We start from the raw sequence: 24,544 nt of genomic DNA, 5'->3' as shown, positions 1-24,544 counted from the left end.
CACTTGTGTAACAGCCTGAAGGTGAGCATTTTATGACACCCAGCCATGCGATTAATAAAATTAAATTTCTTTGTTGCAACGTGCAGTTTTTGAAAAAAGAAAATCACTTACAAAGACATCTCAGCACAATGGTGTCTGAATCCCCTTATTCCAGGTGCAAAGTCTCACTGATGATCAGTCAGTACCTTCATAATGTTGTCTATGAGAACAGAGATGTTGTGCTGCTAATTTTGGGTTTGAAATCCCACTGCAATGCAAATCTGAAAAGCTTCACAATTTCAGCTTCAGTTAAACAGGCCTGACTCTCCAAAGCATCAAGCCTGACTGAAGGTTTCACAAGACACGCACTTGTGTACAGTATAGGTATACAGCAGTAAGCCAAATTAACTAACTACACTAGAAAAACAACCAGATGCAAGATAGAATTACCCCAAAAGTAATCCATACATCTAATTCTGAGCTTTCAAATCTCTGCCTCAGTCTGGATGCAAACTATTTGAATGTTGCATGCTCAGCACAAGGCATCCCACCCCTATAAACGATCAAAAACGCTTTGTAAACAGGTGCATTCACTTTCTGAAATGAAAATGTGGATAAAACAGGACAAAACACAAACAAAAACAGAGGCAAGGTCGAGAAACAGCCTTTTTTTTATTATTGAGTTTCTACTGAGTGTAGTCTTATTGCCATCAACATGTGTAGAACACCAATTATGAGATGCTTTACAACACAAGCTCAATGCACCGAGAGTGAGCAGGCCACATCCAGGCAGGGGGCTGACTGAGGGACTGGCTTTCTGGATAAATTTAGATCTGCTGCAATGCAATTAAAGGCCTTGTTATTCCAAGAATTGAACCGGTTTCCAGTGTGGAGTAAAGTGTTCCGTTCGAGTCTGTCGTCATTGTTAATGAGAAGGTAAACATTTGTAGTGACAATACCCTGCAGTGTCAACAGTGATTGTGTGAGGTTGTAGGCCTTCAGTACACCAATGTTTGAGGGACTTCCTTTGAGAGTGCTAGAACTGAAGTAAACAAACTCACCGAGGTTGACCACAGTCCAAACCACAACAGTTCAGGAAGTAAAGCCCGTTCACGATTAAAATCTAGACAAACCAGGCACATGTTTTAAGGGAGATTTCTCCAATGCCTACTGTTCATTAAGACCTACAAGGGTTATCGAACACTTGTTGCGGAATGGATTTTAAAATGCAAATACCCCCTCCACCCCCCACAATTCTAGAACATCAGAGTCACTTTGTGGATCGAACGAGGATACTCAATTTGTTCCAAAACAGTAAAAACAGAAGCAATAAGGGTCACTTTTTAAATTTTATTTCCTGAAACAAAAAGAAATACATTGTGAATTCACTTACATTTTCCTAGACTAACCCCTAAGGGTTACAGTTCTCCAATCACTATCACAAGCAGGAATATACTGGTGGCGGCAACGTTTTTACATGTTTAAAAAGTTTAAGAATGGACTCTCTCGTGGGGATGATTTGCAATCTGCTTAACAGTCAGAACACCTGTGACATTCAAAATATCTCTTAGTACCAAAACATTAGAATCTTAATGATAATGGAGTTGTCTCTTAGATACAGCATTGATAGTTTCACTGTTCAGCTAAGTTATTAACAGTAAACCAGTGTCAATCTTTGTAGAGAACAATATTGTAAATTTACTCGGAAAAGCATAAAGAATTCAGTGTAAGACCCCTTTAGGTTTATAAATCAATAGCGTATCAGAGCATCATAGACAAGGGGCTTCACAACTACCAAATCGGGAAGAACTCTCGGACTGGATCAATATACTACAAGAATACTTAAATCAACCTTACACCTCGAATATCACCTCAAATAGAGTGGGGAGTGATTTTTTTCATATTAAAAAAAACAAACCAAAGGGAAAAAAAAAGTCTAAATATATCTGAGAGCTACAGAATTTCACTTGGAAGATCGTCGAAACACAGCCTGGATGTGTGGTGCTCAGTCCAGCCACCTTGAACTTATTCCTTCACTGTATTTAAACCATAAATCAACTAAATCAGCAGTAAGGCGCAACGATTTCTCTTAAATACTGTACAGTGAATAAATAGTCATTTTGATCAAAACAAAATTACAGACCTCAACCCTGTCTCAAATGTTAGGTTTCTATATATTTTTCTCCCCAACTGTAACATCCCCGTTCCACCTCTCCCCACAGATGGCGTGTGACTGACAAACCGATGCGCGAAAACCTATTTTAACCCCTTCAGGTCCTCGGTGATGCAGCGCACCGGCAGGACGTTGCAACTGTCAGAGCAGGGCTAGACGACGTTTTCTGGAGATCTTGGGCGACTACATAATTATCAGGTAATTAATGCCTTGGTAGGATTAAAAGCTAAAACGGACCCTGAACGATACAAGCGATCAGAACTGCCAAATGCCAAACTGACAGTTATTTTATCATGGAGTGTTTGTGGAGTTCAATATCGGGACCTTTATAGGTTTCCTAAATAGCTGCCTTAAGGCGAAGCAACATTGTGCAGCGTTTGGAGTCAATATAATCAGGTATGAATGTCTCTGCATGGCTGCAATAGAGACAATACTTAATTGTAGTGGTATAGGACATTTAAGGTGTACTTGTCTCACCTGAAAAGTTAAGATTATACTAAAATTAAAAAAAAACTAAATCACAAATGCTGTGAATCGTGACCTCTGGGTAGCAAATACGGATTGATTTGAAAAACTTAATTCTCTCAAACAGTGAGAAAGAATGAATCCGTTGCATCTTGGTCTCTGTCAATGCTCTATATATAGATGTATAAAAAAATAAATATAAATCACCTGAACTGCTTTACATAAGTTCCTGAGAAAAACTTGTTCAATTAACATAAATTTAAAAAACAAAGATCTTGAGGGAAATAAAAATGTGATGGGGAACGTACCAGGATAAATTATCATTCGAAAGCACAGTAGTATAAGTGGACTTTATAAATGGTTTCAAGTCTTCACCTCAAGGCTTGTTTGAAGTCAACAAATGAGTCTCCTGAACCAACAGTGCACAAATCAGGGTGATTAACATTTGATTCGTTATTACTGGTCACTTTTACAGCAGAGTGCTCTTTCTACAACCTATAGTCTGTGAGGCATGATTCTGATACGGTACGTGTGTCTACATTGGAAATTAGTGGTTAGATCTCTGTACGAGTTTCCTGAAGGTTGTTCTAATCAGAAAAAGTGCCCAAAGCTCTTCCAGTTCACACTTAAAAGGGTTAAAATAAGATTTGATCCACTGCTTAACGTGGGGAGCGCATCCAACGTCTACAATATACCCCCGCAGGATGTCCACAGCATGAAGACCAAAGATGACCATCTGCAGCCACGTCAGCCACCTGGCGAGTGCCTACACTCCCTGCTCTTAAAGCGGCGTCGGCCACAAATCGCCGACACTAGGCTTCAGCCGCAGTGGCTCTTGAGGCCCCGGCGTTGTGTAGTGTACGATGAACTAGATCGCTCTACCGCAATCCCCAACTTCTCGAGACTAACTGGAGGAACCCGCCGACTAGAAACGAAGGCTCACCACCCAGGCCCCTCAGTTTATCGATTTGAGACTTTCCTCGCTCCATTTTCCAGCCCAGTAAACGCAACCAACTGTCAGATGACTCCTCCGCATGTAAGGGTACATTCTCTGCCTTCGTTTTGTATTCGTTCTTCCCATTCTTCCAGTTAACCCGACGCCTCGTTGCCACACAGACAGCCACACACACCCACCCAAACGCACACAAGTCACCTACTCCTTCCTGAGAACTAGTGCCCGTTACATTTTGGCACAAGACATGTATATACTTTATTCTTTTTTTAATCCATTTTAGTTTAGCCAATTGAAACGTCCACCTGCCGCCGCGGCTGTAGTTTATTCCTCTCTCTTCCCCCCTTTTTGTTTAGTTTTGTTCTCTCTCTCATCAGAAAAAAAGTATCCACCCTCCTGCGAAAAAAAAAAAAAGTATAATTGCAAATTCAAGGCACAATGTCTCTTCATTATATATTCATTATCGTCATTTTTTTTTTTCTCCCCCTTCATTCCTCATCAAGGTAAAAGACACCTGTCAATTATTATTGTAGCCTTCGCCCCCCCCCCACCTCCCCACACCACCTATGAACTGTAAAATCTCGCCCGTCCTGATTTTAACAGATACAGCCGTTCTGGGAAGCGCGGCTAGAAGTCCGGTCCGGTAAAAGAAAAACAAAACCGAAGTGTCACGTCCTGTTACAGGTTTTTGAAAACCAAGACATATCCATCAGCTCTTTTTGGCAAGCTAGTTAAATAAGCACTAGTACTGATAGATAATATATATACACTGCACGTGTGTGTAAGTAGATGCTATTTTTTTTTTTTTCGTTAAGTATAATTTCAGGTTTCCTTTGCTCATCCGTTTAACGTAAATGCAAGCAGGATTGTGTGTTGCCATGAAGACTTTAATTTTTTTTTAAATGTAATTATTTTTTTAGGCGACCCCATTGACCAAAGCAGGAGATTCGCTTTTAGGGACGACCCGGTTGTCACTGGGGGACCTCTTGGTTGGTTTGTGATCACCGTCGACATTCCCATTTTCCTGAAAAACAAAAACAAAAAAGCTCACGTCAGGCACGGAAACAACTATAATTGGATCCGTGACGTCAAACGGAAATTACTAGACACTATGGGGCCCCCCGGGGGCAGAACTCTCTTTTCCTTAGCCGAGGTTTTGCCAAGTACAGTCTATAACATCATGTTTTATAAGAATCGCACCTGCAGTGGTTTTCAAACGCATATTTTTGTAAGCGACACTTTTCAGTTGATCTCCTGTCCCGACCAAATTACACACCCCGTCACTGTTCTGAATAAGCATTCCCCCAAAACATGTATACAAATCCTGGAGTGTTAGGGAACACTACTATATGATCCACGACCAGCAGAGGGAGTCTTATCCCATTATTTGGGGTAATAGTGTGTACACAGACAGAAAACACTGACCTCCCAATTACTGTTCATTCAACACACAAGCCAAAGCAAAAATCAGCTTTTGTTTAATCCGTTAGCAAGAGAAACCCCCCCCTCCCTTTAGTACACAGAACCGCGATCACCTTGGGCTCCAAGGACACAGGACCGGCTTCTACCTGGTCCTTCTGGGGGAGGTTCTGTCGGCTCTGGGACTCCGCGCGAGAGATGTAGTCGGCCACCGTCACTGTGGGGGAAAGAGAACGTGGAGTTTCGGTACTCAAGGTAAGTCTCTCTCCTGTGGCAGCTGAGGATTAAATGGGAAATAGGTCTGACCACCATGTTTTGCTTTAATCAAGTAAGGTGACTAACAGGTTATTTTTTGGAAAAAGATAAACTACATTACAGTAAAATATAAACCAGCCCCATTTATCGCTAAACTGTGTTCCACTCCTTTCAAACTTGAAAGCATAAAATCGGAGTTGCTACTGAAAGGAGGAACCAGGGAAAAACCCTTCTTAACTTCATATCTAAAGAGACCGCACAACCACACTGACCATGCTGACGGTCACGACTGGCCGAGCCTCCCTCTGGGCGGTTCCCGCGGTTGCGACGGCGCCGGCTGCGGTTGCGGCGCTGGGGCTTGCTGTCGTCCTCTGGGGGGGGGGGAAGGAAGAGAGAAAGAGTGAGCGAGTTACGTCCACCTCTGAGGGCTGGATTTCCCAAAGTTAGTAAAGGTTTTCTAAGCAATAAACCGAGTGTATGTTTACTGGGGTTATGGTCACACTCCCACACGCAAAAGCTGCAAAAAGTCACCATAAATGGGGATTAGAACAGCAAGAAGTAATAAACCGAATTCAAACACTCACTAACGAGAAAATATTTTACCAACTTCAGCAAGTCATGTCCCTAGGGGTTAATAGTGTAGTGAAGAGATATAACTGAGAAATGTTACATTATTCATGGGATTTACAGAGAGAGTGAGTGTGAGTGGTGGTGGCCACAGCGGTCCTCACCGAGGCCGTTCTCGCTGACTGACGGGCCGTCGGACTCTGCTGCCCCGTCGATCACGCTGGGCTCCTGGTCGGTGCGGCGGCGGCGAGAGCGGCGCCTCCTCTCGGCGCTGGCCTGGTTCTCGCTGGTGTCCGTGTCCCCCGCCTGGTCCAGCTCTCCGGCACGGTCCAGCAGGGAGTACGGGTTGCTGTCAGGGTCACGCAGGACTGGGAGAGAAACAGGCATTGACATCAATCTGAGAAGTATAGATACTACGCAAAGCTTAATCTCAGATCACAATAAGACGACATATGCATGACATGCAGTTTTGCAACTCAGCAAGTTGTCTGAGCCAGCAAAGAAAAAAGGAAACTCAAATATATGGATTTCCCCAGTTTCCCAATCAGTATCTAAATTTAAATCTGTGGTATATTTATCACATCCAGAATTACATTCAACGTGTGGACGCTGCCCTCTAGTGGGGTGTGTGGGCATGGCAGGCTTCATCTAAAACTAAAATTATGATGACACCTTAAACACAGAACACCTTTTTAAAAATCAGTTTGGTCTCATTTCTTTCAGATTTCAAGTCTAAAATGATCAGACACGTGCAGTCTATCACATTTAAATACAGAACTGCATCTGAATAAATCAAGATGACATCAGATCCTCAGTAAAGGGATCTCACCCGAGCTGATGGTGCTGCTGGCCGGACGGTTCCCTGGGCCCCCTCTGCCCCGGCTAGAGGTGGTGGGGCCCCCTCTGCCCCTGCCCCCTCTGCGGGGTCTCTCTTCCGCCGACGCACGGGACCGCTGTTCCCTCTCGCTCACCTCCTCAGACTCTGAGGCGTTGGAGAGTTCAGAGTTGGTGCCTGAAACAGAGAGGCAACTTGTTTAAGGCAGTTCAAAGAGTCTTATTTTATATAGCGCCTTTCAAATACATCTGCACTGCACAGTACTCCCAATTCGAACATTATACACGAGTGTGAGCAGCAATACAGCAAACCGGTTGAGTGTTGCGTTCATGCCTCTATTGAACTGTTTTGTTGATAAATGTCATTTCTGAAGTGTTGCATTTGTTCTAATATTCGAGAAGTCTACTGAGGTTTAAGAATATATATTCTACCCACAAGTTCTGCATGACCACGAATGGGAATAGACACGAGGAAAACTAACAATTTCACAGTGGTCTTTAGAAGGTAGTCACATCAGCTAGTTACATTGCAGCATTTTAAATGGTTTTATTGCATCCTAATAGGTCAAATGAATCAAGAATGCAGACAATGACAGTTTTGTTTGTTTAATGGTCTCCCGGTCCATGAAGGCTCTGGTCTCACTCCATACAGCTCTAAATGGCTTCAGTTCAGGACCAAATTCTCTGCGGCTCCATTTAAGAGACTCTTCCCAGTTTCACCCATGTTGTCGATTGAACCAGATATATGAAAGTTGCTGTTCTGCGAGGCACTGCAGGACCAAGACCGTGAACCCAATACCCCATGCCAACGGGCAATAACACAAGGGACAGGTGGCCATGCCCATCACCCCTCTCACCATATCCAGAGTGCTGGCTGTTCGACGTCCTGCGGCCGCCCCGGCCTCTGCCCCCGTAGGTGCGCGAGCCGTGCAGCGAGGAATTGCTCTCGTCGGTCAGGTAGCCTCTTTCGCGGTCTCCCCCGGTGCCCCCGCGGCTGGGGGGTGGCCGGTAACCCATCCCAATCTGCCGTAGCTGCTCGTCGATCTGTAGTCTCTCCAGACGCAGCTGCTCCACTTCCTGGAGACGCAAAGCACAACCAGCCAAGTCAGAGGCACTTCCTAAGCAACACTGTGCCAGGAACGGCTTAACGTTTGGAGGTACAAGGGAGCACCACACATGAACATGCTTATAACATGCAGTTCCTGGTTTAAAGTTCAAGATGAAAGATATGATAGGCGTCATCTGCAAAACTCTTCATTTTGGCCTTACTCCTTCAATGTTTAATTACTGAGACCTGGCTGATTTCATATTACCTTCAAGTTACAAAAAACAACCACTTTGAGAAGATTATAGGATACAAAATAAGTTTGCTTATTGGCAAAATAGTGAGGTGAGACATGGATTCAAGCTCCAGCAACAAGTACCAGTTACACTTTTTGTTGTGGCCACGAAACTAAAATAAAGGGAACAGAATTAATTTAAATCAGCTGGAAAAGAGGAGTAAAATTAGTCAAAATCTGTGCCACTTCCACTGGACAATCAACTTTGCTTGTATTACAGCAGAAAATGTTTCACACATTAATAAAAGGTTGCAAAGGACACTAGGGAGCAGAGAGAAATGTGAATGAGTTGAAGCAGCCCACCCTGTAATCCCACGTGTCACTCTGCAGAGGGATTATACAGAATATAACAACCTCAACCTTGAAAAACACTCCTAAAACAATATGAAATCCTTTATATCCAAAGACGTGACATTAATGTAATACGAGGTTATGAATCAGCAGAATTATATATATATATTTTTTTAAATCAGCTAAAATATACACTCATTTTATCTGCAGGATTATGTATCTTTAAAGAAGCTGGACTCTTCACTCAGCTGACATGCAATTCAAAGAATGACTGTCTTGTGTGCAGCCCACGACGGTATGCGACAACTGCGGCGCTCGACAGCTGCAAGTGGACTCGGAGGGTATTTTGGGAGGCTGAGGCGCGCTTTTCTGTAACCCACACTGTCGGCTCCATTCATTCCCTAAAACGGGTGCTATTTATAAAAATGCCAGGGCTGTGGTGGAAATGGAAGCCTATCAGCAAGTTTCACAGCAGGTGGGAGGGCCAGGTAGACTCATCAGGGGCAGTCGCTGTTAACCCTTTAACACTCAGGAAATCTCAGTTCAAACTGGGAGGGGGGAGCCAGTTCAGCAAACTGTCCTTTTATAGGATTTTGGAGTGTAATTCAACAGATAATGCAAATCTGTTCTGTCATTGTTAAAGAGTTTAAAGTTAGTCGGACTGAAATCTAGTTAACATGTACATTGCAGATTGAGACTAATTTAAATAAAAGCATTGGATCTGAAATCTTTAATTCCTCATATGTTTTGGATAATTGCTGGATTCTTCTGCCAGTTATGCTTTCTATGCAATTTCTTGTAATAAATAATAAACTTAATAAAATGTAACCACAAGAAAGAGCAGGTCAATTTCTCAGACATTAGTAAAATTATGACAATGCATATCCCCAAAGTACCACCTACAGTATATACTTTTCAGATGTTCCCATTCCCTTAAAATCATAGCTCAACCCGCGTCTGCAGGATTCTGAGATTTCTTTTGTGACAACGTGGATCCTACATGTGTATCAGATCCATATTTATGGAAGCAGGTATCAAATTTGCCATTAAAACTAGTAAAAAGAATACACTTGAAACAGATCATATAGGGTTTAACCCAGGTCTTGGTATAGGAGGACAAATCTCAGTGTCACTCACCTGCAGATAGGCCAGGTGGTACTGGAGCAGGGCCTGGGCATTGCTGATGTTCTCCTTGGTGCCCACAAAGACAAACGGGACCATGCCCTGCAGACAATCGCAACAGGGGGTTAAGATCCGGAGACACAGGCCCCGACCGTTTTCAATCGCTGATCGGGAAGTCAGCCATTAGAAATGCAGACACTGCCAAGCCAACGTTAACTTAGTGCCAATTAGTCGGCGCACTATTGCTCAGAACAGCACCATTTATGGTTAATAAACCGGCCTTACAGCAGAATGCAACATGATGTATAGCGGGCTCCTATAACTACACGTCCACGAGAAATTCACAATTGTGTGCAAATAAACTGTGTGAGGTTAAAACATCAACGTCTAAAAGCCAAAAATCTGAAGTCAATTCAGTCAGACGAACTTTTGAGGTTCCAATTAGCTATAACTGAGGTGCTTGGGAAAGTGATTTAATATTTTTGTCTCTTGAACTTAAACCTTGATATTTGCATAAACCTTTGCCGCCATAAGTTTTATTTTCAACTTCAATTGCAGTTCTATTAATTCTATGTGGGCAGCACTGTGGAATAGTGGTTAGGGCTCTGGACTCATGAAGGTTGTGGGTTCAAATCCCAGGTGGGCAGTGCTGCTGTACCCTTGAGCAAGGTACTTCACTTAGATTGCTCCAGTAAAATGCCAAGCTGTATAAATGGGTACAAATGTAAGTCACCCTGGAGCGTCAGCTAAATGACAAAAATAATAATAATAAATATTATTATTATTATTATTATTAATAATAATAGGTTTAAAATCCGATGACTGGTCATCATTTTAACCAATCTTGATAATTGTCTAAGATACGGCTATTTTAGTTCCATAACATGGGCCAATTTCTAGAAAAGCACCAAAGCTGACAAAAATAAAGTCAATCGAACTTGGATACTAGTTTCAAAATGAGGGTTTAGCATTCATTTTTGTCAGGGCATCTTAATGTCAACAGGATGCCTCATTAGCAAAATAAGTGGATTTTGTTTTCTTACGAAAACTATCAAATCTCTTCATAAACAAGCAATTTTGTAAATCAGTATAATGGTTTATAATACCAAGATACCCAAAACTCATTAATATCCAACTCTTAAACATTGCAGAGATGAGAAGCACAAAAACTGGTCACAAGACAACGACGACCCAATGTCACTAGACAAAATCTTGTCCGATGAGATGGGGAGTCAGTCGTTCAGAGATCAGGAGCCACAGTGCATACACTTGCCAAGTCAACATCACACAACCCTCGACAGCCAAACCAGCAGGCATGCAGAAAGTTGTGAAATTCAAGACTGGATTGTACTGGCAAGATGACGGGTGTGGCTTCTGGAGTAATTAATATCAGATCAGTACTATATAGATATTAAGACTATAACATTCAACAGAGGACACATGACCATGACAACTGAAAACTGACTCAGAACTATATATACACAATTACATGCATGCATACATCTCAAACTCTGGTACTACAGTTACACATGTATAACCCATTAATATACACAAGATCAGACTTTAAATTAACATCACTTGAAATTATATAATATTTTAAACTCGGTAAAATATCACAGCTAATTTGGGCTATTGTTGAAAACACTGTCAGCCTTCAAATACAAGAAGTAAAGCTAGAACCTGCCATCTTGAAAGGTCACTTGTGGAACCACAGTACCCTGAGGAGGTAATGCATATTCCATGTTTTGTTTTCCATTAATACAAGCAAAGCTAAAAATACACTTGATGCACCGAGATGAAGACCTGTCAGCAGCCTGCTCTATATACTGTGACAATACAATCCAATGCCAGCTAGGTGCTAGGCTGACATCTTATCCCTTCAGAGACCACAGCTGATGAAAACACCCTCTGGCACTGACATCACATGACTGTCTCTCTTAAGTGGTCAGTCCAAGTGGTAAACCCAAATGGAGAGGGAGGTTCGGGGGTCTCATTCCCTCCTCTCTCAGACCAAATAAAAGCAATACAAAGATCCTGGATATAGTTTGTACCCAAAGGTATCATATTATAGTTATGGGAATAAAAGGATATTCATTTTTAGCAGTCACTCATTAATTAACTTGAGTATCTCCACAGCCCTTTTGGGATAGGTAAAAATTTAGGCAGGACAAAGTAGTGTATAAAAAACAGGCTGCCACACCACAAACAGACACAAAACTGATTTTCAACAGAACTCACACACTGTTCACGGGAAGCAATGAAAAACAGTGGCAGTGCCAGTATTCAGATGCAACACATTTGCCATCACGATGCTGTAAGCAAACAACCGGCTTCATTCACCTCTTTAGCACTGCCAGTCGCTTCTCTGCCTACCTCCTCTCGGGGGAGTTTTTTGTCATTGTCTCCTTCGATTCGAACCCGTACCACACCAGATTTGTCCACTATCTCCTGGATCACTTTACCATTCTTCCCAATCACTTTGCCTGTGTGGAAAACAGAGGTGAAAGGTCTGAAATGGGCCGACAACAAGTAAAGAATTTAAAAACAAGGAAAATAAAACCAACTAAGTTTAGTAGATTTGGCTTCACAAACTGACCGTACTGTTCAAGACTTAATTAACCAACTTGGGGCACAATCTGTTCTTTATTGACTTGTTTCTCACCATGTATAAATCAAATCACTGATATGTTTTAATAGAAGCACATTTTAATTCAGTACTTTCCAAGAATACATTTCCCCGCATCCCCTTACAGAACATCCACTCACCCACAAGTGTGCGGGGCACTTGCACAAAGTCCTCTTTGAACTCAAGGTAGACTCTGGCTTGCTTCACCGCCTCCGGAGTCTGAAACCGAGACAATGCAGGTATAAAGACTATTTGTCAAGCAGAGGTGCCAATGCCACTAATCTGCATGTATAAGAGGTCTCCTATCCAGACACTAACGAGCTCCAGCCCTGCTTAACTTGAGATGGCTTCACAGTGATAAAACTGTTGGCAGTAGGAACACCAGGACACTTTACACAAACTTCTATAGTTTACTTCCTGTCATTATACAGTACTAATAGAAGTCTGGATTTGAAAACACGATTGATACTCAATATAAAACAAATACAACGCATTTTCTGGGACCTTTCAAGAAACGTCTGGAAAAGATCTTTGTGAAAAACACTAAAAAATGGCCTACACTCTTTTTAAACTTTGATTAAGTTTTAATTATAGATTAATAACTGAAGCGACCCATGCCGGAGTCTCACCTCGCCATAGATTCGGAAGGTGCAGCTCTCCTCCTCGAGCTCGATGGCCGTCACCCCGGGGACCTTCCTGGCCTGCTGGATGTTGGCGCCGTGCGTGCCTATCGCCAGGCCCATCAGGTCCTCTCGCACGCGCACCTCCTCCTGGAATGCAGAGGCCAGCTGCTTACTGGTCTGAGAGAGGGAAGAGGAAAGGGGTCAGTAAGCTTCTGAAAGATGAGAAACCAGTACAGCACAAATCAACTCTTCTGATTAGGTCCAGGTTTCAGCTCTATGGGTCATATAATAGTCAGAGTAATGGGATCGAATGGGAAAGTCTTAAACAGCATTTGAACGTTCATTCTGGAGCTTTCTTTCCTCCATTATAAAACAGCTATTGTTCAACATCTTAAGCTTTCAATTTGCTTTTTATAGACATATAGACATTGTGGGCAAAGCACAAAACATGGACAAAAAATAATGACATGCTTAATTTGTAGGATTATGTAGGGAATAATACTGGTAAACTGCACATGTAGCCTAGGACTATAGCATGAAAATCATTGAATAGATAAGTGACTTTCCTCAGATAATATGTAACTAAAGCCATTGCCAAAACAGAATTCCTGAAACTGGTCAACTAGTTCAACATGCTGCATCTAAACAAAGAATAAAGGCTTGGGGCCGGATTAAATAAAAACTTTGACCCACCCACTAATAGCAAACTACAAACCTGTACATCATTGCGGTTACATTTCTGATTAGAAGAAAGTGGTATCTTACTAAAAATGAACTGAAGAAGAATGAAGCCGCAACCGAGTACAGTTCTGAAGTTTTCTGTTAGCGGGTGGGTCAAAGTTTTGATTTAAACCTGGCCTTGGTTTGTAAATGCAGTTCAGAAGTGGTCTGATGTTTAGACGGTATTGAGGATGAACTCATCTGATGTTCTTAGAACCCGTATTCCTTTGAGGACTCGACACACTTGACTAAAATATAAGTTCTAGAATCGGCTTGGAATACAGAAGATTAGGTTATTTTTTCTGTACACACACATTTGGGTCAAATGCACATTCATTTCTCCATCACCTTCAGCTTATTTACTCTTGGGGACACGTGTAAATGTTAAGCTAGAAAGATGACTACATTCCTACCTCCAAGTGTTTGGTGGCTTCCTCATTACGGGTCATCAGCATGAGTTTGGTTCGAATGCTGCGGAAATGCATGTCGCTCAGTAGGGATGCTCGTTTCACTGTAGACTCATTTGTTGACTGTCAGGGACACACAAAAAAAAAAAACTGATCTTATTTTGTACTTATAAGACATATGCACAATCCACCTTAAGTTTCCTTCTGTGTATTTCCAATAGAAAAAGGATTAAATGAGTAAACCTGAAAATACTAAATAGATCTGAACAGAATACGACAAGTGATTTGGATTGTGGTTTTATTAATGGTTCATTTATAACAGTAAAAATTCTCATCTGAATTCACTCAATTTAAAAAAACGTAAAACTAGAATTTAATGTTTTATTTGTAGCAAACAATATAGGAGTTGACCGCACTCATTTCAGATTTCTCTTTATAAAACTTGTGTTCAGAATCCCAAATACTCACCAGTACGATCAGCTCATGGCTGGTACTGCTGTAGAAAATGCAGTTTGCTCCGATTGCTTTTCTAAAATCCTTGTGTATGGAGTCGTCGGCACATCTGGAAAGACAAGTTTGAGGTTCAGGTGGGCCGTGTCTGTTCAGCATATTAATTCATACATTTAAAAGATTGTTGTGTTTTTAATTAGAAACATGCAAGAAAACTCAATAGAAAAACATTCCCATCTAAACATTTGTAACACTAAATGTCACGCCTATTGGGCTTCCAGAGGCTCTGGTCATATACACATTTGTAAGATAAACCTCAATGGCAGCTTTGCTAGTATATCAGTCTTTTTATCCGTAAAAGCTACAGTCCAGTGCTCACAGCAACGGGAACATGAAACATCAACAGACAGACAGACTACAACTTTTAACATTTAGACAATGTAAGGCAAAAGATGGAGCCACAGAACAATGTTTCACTCACGTCTCTTGCAGGTCTTCGGGTACAGAGATTTTTATTTTATGGAAGGTGTTTTGAGAGGCAGGGTTGTTCGGGTTGACCGGTCGGATCCGCTCCAGCGTCACTATCTCGTTGTAGGTGGCATCGCAGGCCGCGTATTCAATCACGTAGAACTGAGATAAGAGAGTGCAAATACATCAGCTGCCCTTCATAAAGGAGGTTTAACAAGCTATTTATATTAATCTTGCACTATTCCAGTGACACGTCTATGTAGCAATCAATCAGTGCATCCCCAGTCAGAGCTATGAAACTAGCATTGCCGTTCATGCCTTTCAGAAGGTTTAGTTTTACCCAAAATAAACAAGCATTTTTGTTTTCAACTGGTAAGTGATCTGGTGCATTTAAAAAAACTTTGCCATTAAGGCAGGGAATTCAGAGATTGTGTACTCTTTAAAATTGCACTGAACCTACAGAGGTGTGGCATTGGTAAACAATCAAACACCTAAACAATCAGATATACATACACGGGCATTGTTGTGCTCCAGTTCACAGGGAAGGCTATTTAGTCCACTACCCAGACACACACCTATATGCAATGTAAGATTATAGCACCTTTATCCCTGCCTACTTTGACATCATGTCCAGTTCAGTTGATCGACCAGATCAGGGGAACCACAATTATGCCCAGATTTCCACCAGTATCTCAAACAAACCTTAAACCGTGACTGACTGATCCAACTCACCTCTCCTTTCATCATCCGAACCCGGGCGAGCCACCAGCCACAGGGCTCGTGTTCATTGGCTCTGGAGTACACCTGCGGAGGACAGGAAGTTAGAGGCACTGGTTTGGGAAGTACAAACAAGAAGTCCAGAGAGGACTGCAGAAGGTTGCAGAATGTCTGCTTTAGAAATCAACAGTGTCTCAAATGATTGAATTACTGATAGAGCTTGAAGGAGCCAACACCACACAATTGCCTCTCAATGGTGCCTAAGAAAGGGATTTTGTTTTTGAGAACTGAAATGGCATGGTACCTGTACAACATACTGGATCATTGCCCTGAAGCACAAACACTGTGTTAAATAAAAATTATATGAAAGCTGCAGATCAAATTTAACAGGAGTATACCTGATTGCCTGTACATGCCTTTATGAAATGCGTTTAGTTAATTAATTCATCATTCAACTCTGTATGGCATTAAGCATTACCTTACAAACAATGAAACTATGAAAACGTACAGAATAGGCCTTCTAGATGTTCACTAAAGCACTTTAAGCAAATCCAAAACCTGCTGTTAGAGCATTTTTGAACTGCAGGTTTCTTAAAATTAAACTAAAAGCTGCAGAATTCAGCTCTCCAGCACCACCTTGTGCCATGAACAATTATATTTAATTTAATACTTCTGGATTGTCCTTTCATTAAAAAAATCATGCTAAATAGGATATCACACAATTTTAAAGGATTTTGCATCTTAAATTTGATTTGTAGGACTTTATCTCATTGCTAATTTCTCATTTCAAACTATATTTGGAAAACAACCACTATTTCACTACTTTGGCCAAACACAATGCACCTCGGGAAATCAAGTAAAATACAAGAAACCGAGCAAATTGAAAACACTTTTGCAAAGAAGTTCTAAAATAGTCTTCATTATGCATCTCACCTGTACATTAATTCACTTCACAGTTGCTGACATTTTCAATGTGCTTATTTCCCCCCAAAGACCTCTCCTGATTCAGACTAAAATTTGTCTATTGAGCAGGCTGTATGCTCACCGTTTAAGGAACATGACCTTTCAAATGTCTCTACCCCTGTGAGATGTGTGGGATTATTAACTTGAATTTGCTTGTACTAATGCATTGGCCCATTACAATGACTGTCAAGAGAAAAATGTGCACAAAGGTATTATTACATGGGACCAAGGGGAACACACTTGTGCTCTTGGTACACAGCTGATTTACATTAATCAGTGTCCTTCCACGCATACCAGTTATCACAGACAAAATGTATATGGTTGATGTCCATGGAAATCTGTTCCACTTCTACTTGTGCCAGATGTAATTGCTTTACAGTTTAGGTTTTTAAGGTAGTTATCTGAAGACTTTATACGCATTAAATATCAGGGATTTAGAACCAACGGTCTTGAAACTAGAAAGTAAAAACCCTTGACTTTAGTGCACACCTCTTCTTGGTGGTAGACCGTGTCAGGTCACAAGACGGGACCTGAGATTAGTCAGACAAGTGCACTAGAACATCCATGTGGTCCAGAAAAAGCAAGTCCCTCTTGCAATGAAGATAAATTAAACTTCATAAAGGAATGGGGATCAGGAATGGACTGGACTGCTTCCATCACCCAAGCACAACCTGAACTGGTTTAGCTCCACTCGATGAAGGGTTTCACCACATTAATGGCCATGCTTCAGTATATAGGCTTTCCTCTTAGCTGGGGTATCATTATGAAACATTTCTGGATGCTTTGACAGGATATATAAATTATAAAGTTGTGGATACAATCCTTTGGCTTAAAATGCATAAAAACAGGGCCAGGCTAGGCTTGGTTTGGTTTAATGCGTTTTTCTTGCCAGACATCCTACCTCCACCTCCTCTCCCTCAATAATGTCCTTGTGGTAGTCAACAGGGGGTGGCAAGCGCACATCGCTGAACGGCAGCTGTCTCTCTGGTTGCCAGCTGTGAGAGAGAAAACACATTGATCGATCAGACACATTTGAAATGGTCGCAGCGCCAGTAACCTTTCCGTTCACCGCCCTGAGCAACATCATTAGACCGGATGGATGACTAAGGTCCAACGGCCCAGACTCACCCCAACCTGCGATGCTCACTCCTACTGCCGGAGTGTCTTCTGGATTTCACTGAGTTAGGGCCCTAAATTACCTAATTCAATTGATTAATGAGACAATTGGTTTAAACCTCTACATGTTTACAGGTCTTTGATGCTTGCACTGTTAAAGCTACTAGGATTGTGGCTCTGCAGGACCAGAAGTGAATATCACTGACCTAAGCATGAATCGACCTCAATAAACAGCAAGAAGCAATTTAAACCTGTAGTGGGTCGAGAGGTGTAACAGCTGTCAATCACTGTGAGTTCTGCTGAATTTTCCCTTGTTCATTTAGTTTTGACAACACCTAGATATGTCCAAAAAATAAGTTAATAATGATTATCCTTGGCAAATGCGAATCACCAATTTCCTTATACAGACCACTTTGAAATATCAAAGATAGTTACATTATTCTACAATTAATGTTTCAGATTGAGAAAGCCAATACTTAGAAATCTAGGACAAAATTGGTAAAGCAAATGTATTATGTAGGTAACAAGAATTAACTATCAATTACACACTCAGTGGAAATGTCAGTCTTGTATAATTTATCGTAAAAAAGTTGCCCTTATAATATAAACAAGAGGCCACATGCACCATTGGAGCTAGTTTGACTGCTCTTAAAGCTTTTTATTACTAGGCCACGTGAAACTGGATTGAAACTGGATATCTGTGCAAATTCGGACAGGTATATTTAATTTGAGATTTGAACAGCCAGCTGAGTAACCTAGCTGCTATCATCAGTAAGGCATCTAGGAAATGATCCAAATATTTGGCGTCATATTTGTCTTTGAGAAGAGTCTGTGCGAAGTAGCACATTGCATATGTTGTAGCGGCATTGTGAGAGATCATGAGACCGCTTCATGACACACCTTTCTATTCCTGAGTTGATAAACACGATTGAAAATGTGCAACATGGTCTGAAAACTGAGGCAGAAGAGAAAACCCCTTTAATTAGGGTTTGTTTTATATGAAAGATCTTAAACACTTCACTTTAAAGACAAAACAGGGGTAGGGCTGGGCGATATGACTTGATTTTCTCCAAGCTATAAGACATTCAAACAACAAGTCTTTCTTCTTAAATATGCAAAACTAACAAATACCACATTCAGGTAAAACAAAAATCATATTTACCATGATAGCCTGCCTTACATTAAATACCTGAGTAGGTCTATATGAAAAAAAAAAAAAAAATACAAAAATGCCTATTATGCCTGTATAAACAATGTGCAAAACAACAAATACTGGCTGTCAAACTACATTTTGATGCAAAAGCACGGAATACACTCAAGCCTGCAGAATAGACTTCATGAAGACCACAGAATGCAACTCATTACAGCGCATGTGTTGCGTGATTACTATTACTTGTGTTGATGTTGTTATGCACATACATAGTTATTTACGGTCACATAACAATAACAAGTAATAGTAATCACGCCACACATGCGCTGTAAAATGGTATAGATTCAGGTCGATTTACCACAGCTAGGTTTATAGTGGTGCATTTAACATCTGCTGGACAGGTACATTTCTTCTCTGACGGTCGCGTTTTGATTCTGCTTACAGTACTGTACACTGTACAATACAAATTTATTATAATAAAAAAAAACTACCACTTCAACTTAAATTAAACATTCTGCATTTGTTTACATTCTTTCCAATTTATTAAAATGCAAACAAACTTTATTATTCTTTAATTTTATACAAATTATATAAATGTAAAGTAGTGGGGGGTGCGATTGCGTATTGTCGGGGATGCTTGCAGATCAGGTTTAGCCCAGCAATTAGTGGGACGGAACATGTGCGCCTGTGCTTTAAAGTTTCTTTTGGTTATTTTTTTCATTCAACACGTTTGGCCAGGGGTCCCGCTGTTGTGGCAACATTGTGTGTTAGTAGGGTTAGCATGAATAGCACCGTGGGAAACCCTGTGTGTGCGTGTGTGTGTGTGTATATATCCAAATTCACTTCTGTTCTTAGTGTGTAATTCAAACATTTAATAACTATTCAATTCATTCACTCCAATTGCTTTAAAAAAAAATCTTAATATAGCAAGTGTAACATTCAAGATTGTAATTCAACGAATCCGTCAGTTTGTAAAATAAACATGCAACTTTATAAGCAGTTGCATCTCCTGGGACCTCAAAACTACTCATTTACTTACATCAAAAAATTATTCAATAGTAACACATTTACAAACACATTTGCTTCCTCCTCTTCATTCCATCTCCCGCCTTATGTAAAAGGAGGCGATTGGATGAATAAAACATTACTAATAAGCGTCTTCTGCAAGTGATTGGCGACAAAGATTGACAAGCATTACCTGCAAAGTGATTGGCTGCATAAAAATAGTTACTCCTCCCACATTCAATGGTTTCCGGGTCTGCAGCTATACATAAATTTGCATAAAAATGACAAACTCTATACACGAGATAAGCATTTTGAATTTGCATCGAGAATATCGCAAAAACTAGATAATCGCCCAGCACTAGGTAGGGGTAGATTGCGGTTTGAATTACATACAGGTACCTCCTTTAAATCGGAGCTGTATAAAAGCCAGTGCTTGTGACTGTCCGGTGGCACGTGTGAAAGACATTAGCAAGCTTTCCAACAGAGGTGTCAGCTCTCAAAAGGTATTGCTTAGGCAGGAGAGGGGAATCAATATAGCAGTCCAGGGCTGCTGAAAAGACCAAGGCTCTGTCATCCTGCACCCTTAGAAAGGAGAGATATGGCTGGGGGGGCAGGAGACTGTAGCTATCTAGGGAATGCCAGGGTACACTTAACCCCATTCCCCCTCCCCCATCTCACATACCTCTGGGGACTATTTTTAGGGACATCCTCTGTGGAGGTCTAAGCCAAGCTGATAAAGCGAATAGGGCCGGGAGATTCAGGAGGGAAGGAAAAAGACTTCAATTAGAGAAATAAAAGGACAAAAGGGAGAGCAGACGCACACCTCAAGCAAAGAGCGGGGCGGGTTCGAAGGCAGTCGACAAGCGGAAACTTCAGTCATGATCGGATGAGGATTCGATAGATTCTGCAGTCTCCAGCAAGATTACTGTACCAACTGACCGAGTACATGAAAACTTGTCAGCAATGCATGCCCAAGCCCTCCTGTGTGACAGAGGGGGGCCAATATAGAATTTTAAGCCCAGCCCCAATGTAATGATGTAATAAAGGCCATACACCATCTAAATAAGGACCAAACTGAATGCAAGTTATCTTGTGACGTAGGTTCCCTTTCACTGGGAGGGGAAGGCAAGGGTTTTCACATACCTTTAATCAAACTGCAGAGATCAATCAATTTGCAAGTCTGGCAAAAGTTCCCTTTTTACAGGCCACTACAAAGTTGTCAAAAACAAATCGCCAATTGAGGACAAAACAATGGTCAATACATTCTGATTCAAACAGGTCGAGTACAAATGCTCTATGTACAACACCACGAGGAAGGAAAGACCTCCTCCTCATTTTGGTAACATTTACAGAGTCCCAAAAAACATGGCAGGCAGCATATACTATTACTGTTAGATAGTAGTATGCCTGTGTTTTTATGAAGTTTGGCTAATAAAATTAACATTTATTTTGGGTTAAACCGTTGTTTGGTACACAAGCAAGAACATCACATTACCAATACAGCTTTTTTAATATTGGAGAGGAAATAAATCTCACTACTGCTTCTGTGGGTGCGTCTCCTGATCAAGTTATTTCTGCCAATCAAACTAAGTCACACACAAGGTAATATGAACTGGTGGCAGCAGACTTTACACAAGGTTATAATTCAAATTAATTTACTAATATGCAATGGAGCTCTGGGAATTTGAGGTTTGCAGAAGAGTTGAGCCATGCACTAGCAAGAATTGTTAAGGTAAAGTGGATATACAGGGTTGTTTATGAAGAGAAAAATAAAATGCCATTGAGGAGACCGATAAATATCTAATATAAAAACTAAAGTTTCAAAAACAGCTCAAATATGAGCTGGTTGGTTTAAAGCAGAGCTATTTTTTGCACTTGGTATTTTAATTTACAAAAAAGTACTGTTGACTACTGTGGTAGTGAATTGTTTCTGGTAGTGAAAGGTTAATCTTGGACAGTCTGGATTCAATCTAGATTGAATTAACAGGTGTAAACCAATACATCAGGTTTAACATTTCTATTAAGACCACATCTTAAACTTTTTCCATGTTGAATTAGTGATCAACTAACTTTGGAAAAAAATATTGCATTTTAATGAATCCTTATTAAACCAAATGAACTATTTTTATTTTTAAACTGAAGGATGTGCATACTTCCAAATACCATTATAGGTAATTTCTAAAATGTTTAATTGAACTTCTAGGACGTTACGGGCAAACAATAAGAGAAAATAAATGAGCTACTGGCTACTACAGTAAGATGCAGAGAGCACTGTTGTAGCAACTCGAGAAAAAAACTAATTCCCCAGAACATTTCCCATGGCAGAAACCTTCAGTCATGGTAAGAGTTTAACAAGGTCAGCTATGTTTTACTATTAAAACACCCAATGGACAAAGAACCAAGTTATACATCACAAAAACAATAACTTTTCATAAGACATCAATATATTATTTGGAGAATACAGATGGTCGAGTGACATGACTATAGCTTGGACAGGAAGTAAAGTGAACATACTTCCCTCATACATGGTGGGATTTAATTCCACCTTGTGTAATTTACAGTGACTCTTTATCCATAAAGCCTCTATACGACTAAATCCTCAGGTTGCAAACTTGTTTAGATATGTGCTACAACACCTGCTTTGGTTTCAGACATTTCAGTACTATACTTGCTGGATATCCAGGTTTCTACGGAAAATACGGTCACTTTTCTGTTAAAACCAACAAGCCAATTAAACTTATTTTCACCACAGGATTCTTTGTTATAGAACAGAAGTAAACAATTTGCTAACTCGAGGTCTCTGAACTGGCTCATCTAATAAAACGGCCTGTCAAGAATGCAGGATTTGTATCCCCCCAAGCTAGCCTAACACCCCCACAGCTGGCTGGGGATGTAGCCTGGGTGTGGAAGCTGCCCTCTCCCAGCCAAGTGCATTAATGACCAGGCAGAATTGGGCAAAGTGTCAATACCAGCTGACAGCAGGTGGATTTGGACCATCATGAGCTGGACTTGTCTTTGCCCCGAGTTTGACAATGCACATCTCTCAGAGGACATGTGCATGTGAGCAGGGCTGGCCTGGGCTGGCCTGTCAGGTTGAAAAACAACTCACAGGGCCATCTTAAAAGGCACAGAAGGGCAAAAGTAAGTGGCCGTTCTTAAAGTAACAAGCAAGCTCTTGGCTGCAACAATAATAATACAACTATTTATTCCCCCATTTTTCTTATTTTTTACTCCAGACAAGTTTACTTGAACTGCAATTGCCATTCCTATTTTAATTAAAATGATAATTCAGAATCAGTTATAAATGCTTTCAATTTTAGTATAGTATGAAATGAAGCCTCTAGTCTGATAGATAATATAATTAAGTGTCATTATAGTCAAAATATTTTGAATTTTTAATTTAAAAATCTGTCCTTTGCTATGGTTGATTACATCTTCAAAAAACTTCAAGAAAAAATCTCCCAGTATTAGGCTAATTAGAAATGAACCTGTAGTTGAGAGAGAGAGAGAGACTTTGTTGCTGGTTTGTTTAGTTTGCAAGGCTGTGACTTTCTCCTAGGGATCCTATTCTGATCTGAATAAGGTCAGCACTTTTAAAAGCAGAAGGCCAGGATAGGCCAGGCTCTCAGATTCACATCGGGCTGCGAGGCAACATGAGCAGCAGTTTATTTTTAACCCGTGTGTGAATAACAGGTGAGCCCCTTCTGAAGACGGATGCTGACCAGGTGACAGGTTAACATGCATCACATGACAGTACTGTGCCAGTTTTTCATTGGCAGAATTGAATGACTGGACTAGTCAGTCAAAAAGAAAAAAAATATATATATTTTCACTAAAGCACAGAGAACCACACCAGTTCTATTCTATCTTTCCAATGAAAGTGCCAGGGAACTTGACCGCTGTTGTCATGATGCCATGGCCTGATATGAACCGCACCGCCTGGAGTATGGTCATTAAAGAGCATGCCTCAGGAAACTTGGTTTTCAGTTATAAAAAGTGACCGTTTAAATGCTTTTAAGTAGATCATTTTAAAACCAACCTGTAAAAACCTGATGTCTTCAACTGCCAATAGCATATTTGGAGAACTAATAGGGTTTTACTTTGAGGTTACTCCTTATGTAAATTTTCCAAGGCAGAGCATTCAGAATAATGCTCAATGTCCACTTTATAAAGAAATAAACACTATTTTGAACACAAACCATCGCTGGCATCGAGGTTCAATTTGGCAAGTACGTCTGCCAAAGAACAATTTTACTGGAGTGAAAGGTTTTAAAGACTTGCTCGTAAGTTCATACTTGAGAGTAGTCGGTCACTTCCTTGACAAAAGGTTTGTGGGTGTTGGAAAAAACTGAAAAGCCATTGAATTACTTAATTTGAATCTTGGTTGATTGTTGGTTTTTGTAGCCGTCAATTCATGAGACAAACTGACCATAAAAGGACTCATGGTTATGAATAAGTTATTTGATACGCTACTCACATTTGACAGTTAAAACAGTAGTTGTACAGTTCAGGTTATACAATTTATTTTCATGTCAACCCCCAATTTGTCTGTATTACTGCAAATACTTAAATAGGGTCGAGTTCCCTTTAAGACTGACGTATTTGCAGTAAAACATTCCCCAACAGCAATTGGGTTTCTAATGTGGAAGAAGATACTGTAGGGAGACCCTGAACACACTGATTTATTAGGGCAATTCAATTAAAAAGAACTTACTTGTTTTCAAAGACGATAGTTAGTGAATCTTCATGGACATCTTTAATAAATCCCTGAAAATAGAAAGAGAAAAACGCGTATAAAGCCATTGGTGTGGTACATTAGCATCTACCTATAGAAGGTTCCTAGCTTCACAAATGCAGAGAATTTGCACCATGTTTACTTAAACCACTTACATCTCTCATTCA

At 40.7% G+C, this 24,544-nt stretch overlaps 1 protein-coding gene across 3 annotated transcripts in view; it reads right to left on the bottom strand.

Annotated features, from left to right (window-relative positions):
• Positions 1 to 1,315: 1,315 nt before the first annotated feature.
• Positions 1,316 to 24,544, bottom strand: part of fxr2 (FMR1 autosomal homolog 2) — a 33,267-nt gene continuing 10,038 nt past the window's right edge. Inside the window, exons 2-17 of one of the 3 annotated variants that reach the window (XM_066722775.1) lie at positions 24,357 to 24,409; positions 17,273 to 17,366; positions 15,424 to 15,495; positions 14,705 to 14,853; positions 14,242 to 14,335; positions 13,780 to 13,896; positions 12,653 to 12,823; positions 12,164 to 12,242; positions 11,738 to 11,880; positions 9,413 to 9,499; positions 7,502 to 7,721; positions 6,640 to 6,822; positions 5,975 to 6,178; positions 5,516 to 5,614; positions 5,105 to 5,265; positions 1,316 to 4,593 (exon numbers count right to left, since the gene is read on the bottom strand). In XM_066722775.1, the coding sequence (XP_066578872.1) occupies positions 4,486 to 4,593; positions 5,105 to 5,265; positions 5,516 to 5,614; positions 5,975 to 6,178; positions 6,640 to 6,822; positions 7,502 to 7,721; positions 9,413 to 9,499; positions 11,738 to 11,880; positions 12,164 to 12,242; positions 12,653 to 12,823; positions 13,780 to 13,896; positions 14,242 to 14,335; positions 14,705 to 14,853; positions 15,424 to 15,495; positions 17,273 to 17,366; positions 24,357 to 24,409 (2,034 nt within the window). In that variant the 3' untranslated portion in view covers positions 1,316 to 4,485. The remainder of the gene's footprint in view (positions 4,594 to 5,104; positions 5,266 to 5,515; positions 5,615 to 5,974; positions 6,179 to 6,639; positions 6,823 to 7,501; positions 7,722 to 9,412; positions 9,500 to 11,737; positions 11,881 to 12,163; positions 12,243 to 12,652; positions 12,824 to 13,779; positions 13,897 to 14,241; positions 14,336 to 14,704; positions 14,854 to 15,423; positions 15,496 to 17,272; positions 17,367 to 24,356; positions 24,410 to 24,544) is intronic. The other 2 variants (XM_066722776.1, XM_066722777.1) reach the window with 2 other exon arrangements.

This window comes from Amia ocellicauda, chromosome 14, assembly GCF_036373705.1.
Source record: "Amia ocellicauda isolate fAmiCal2 chromosome 14, fAmiCal2.hap1, whole genome shotgun sequence".
Classification (NCBI taxonomy): domain Eukaryota; kingdom Metazoa; phylum Chordata; class Actinopteri; order Amiiformes; family Amiidae; genus Amia; species Amia ocellicauda.
The sequence above is the reverse complement of the archived record's forward strand: the minus strand, read 5'-3'. Positions and strand labels throughout refer to the sequence as shown.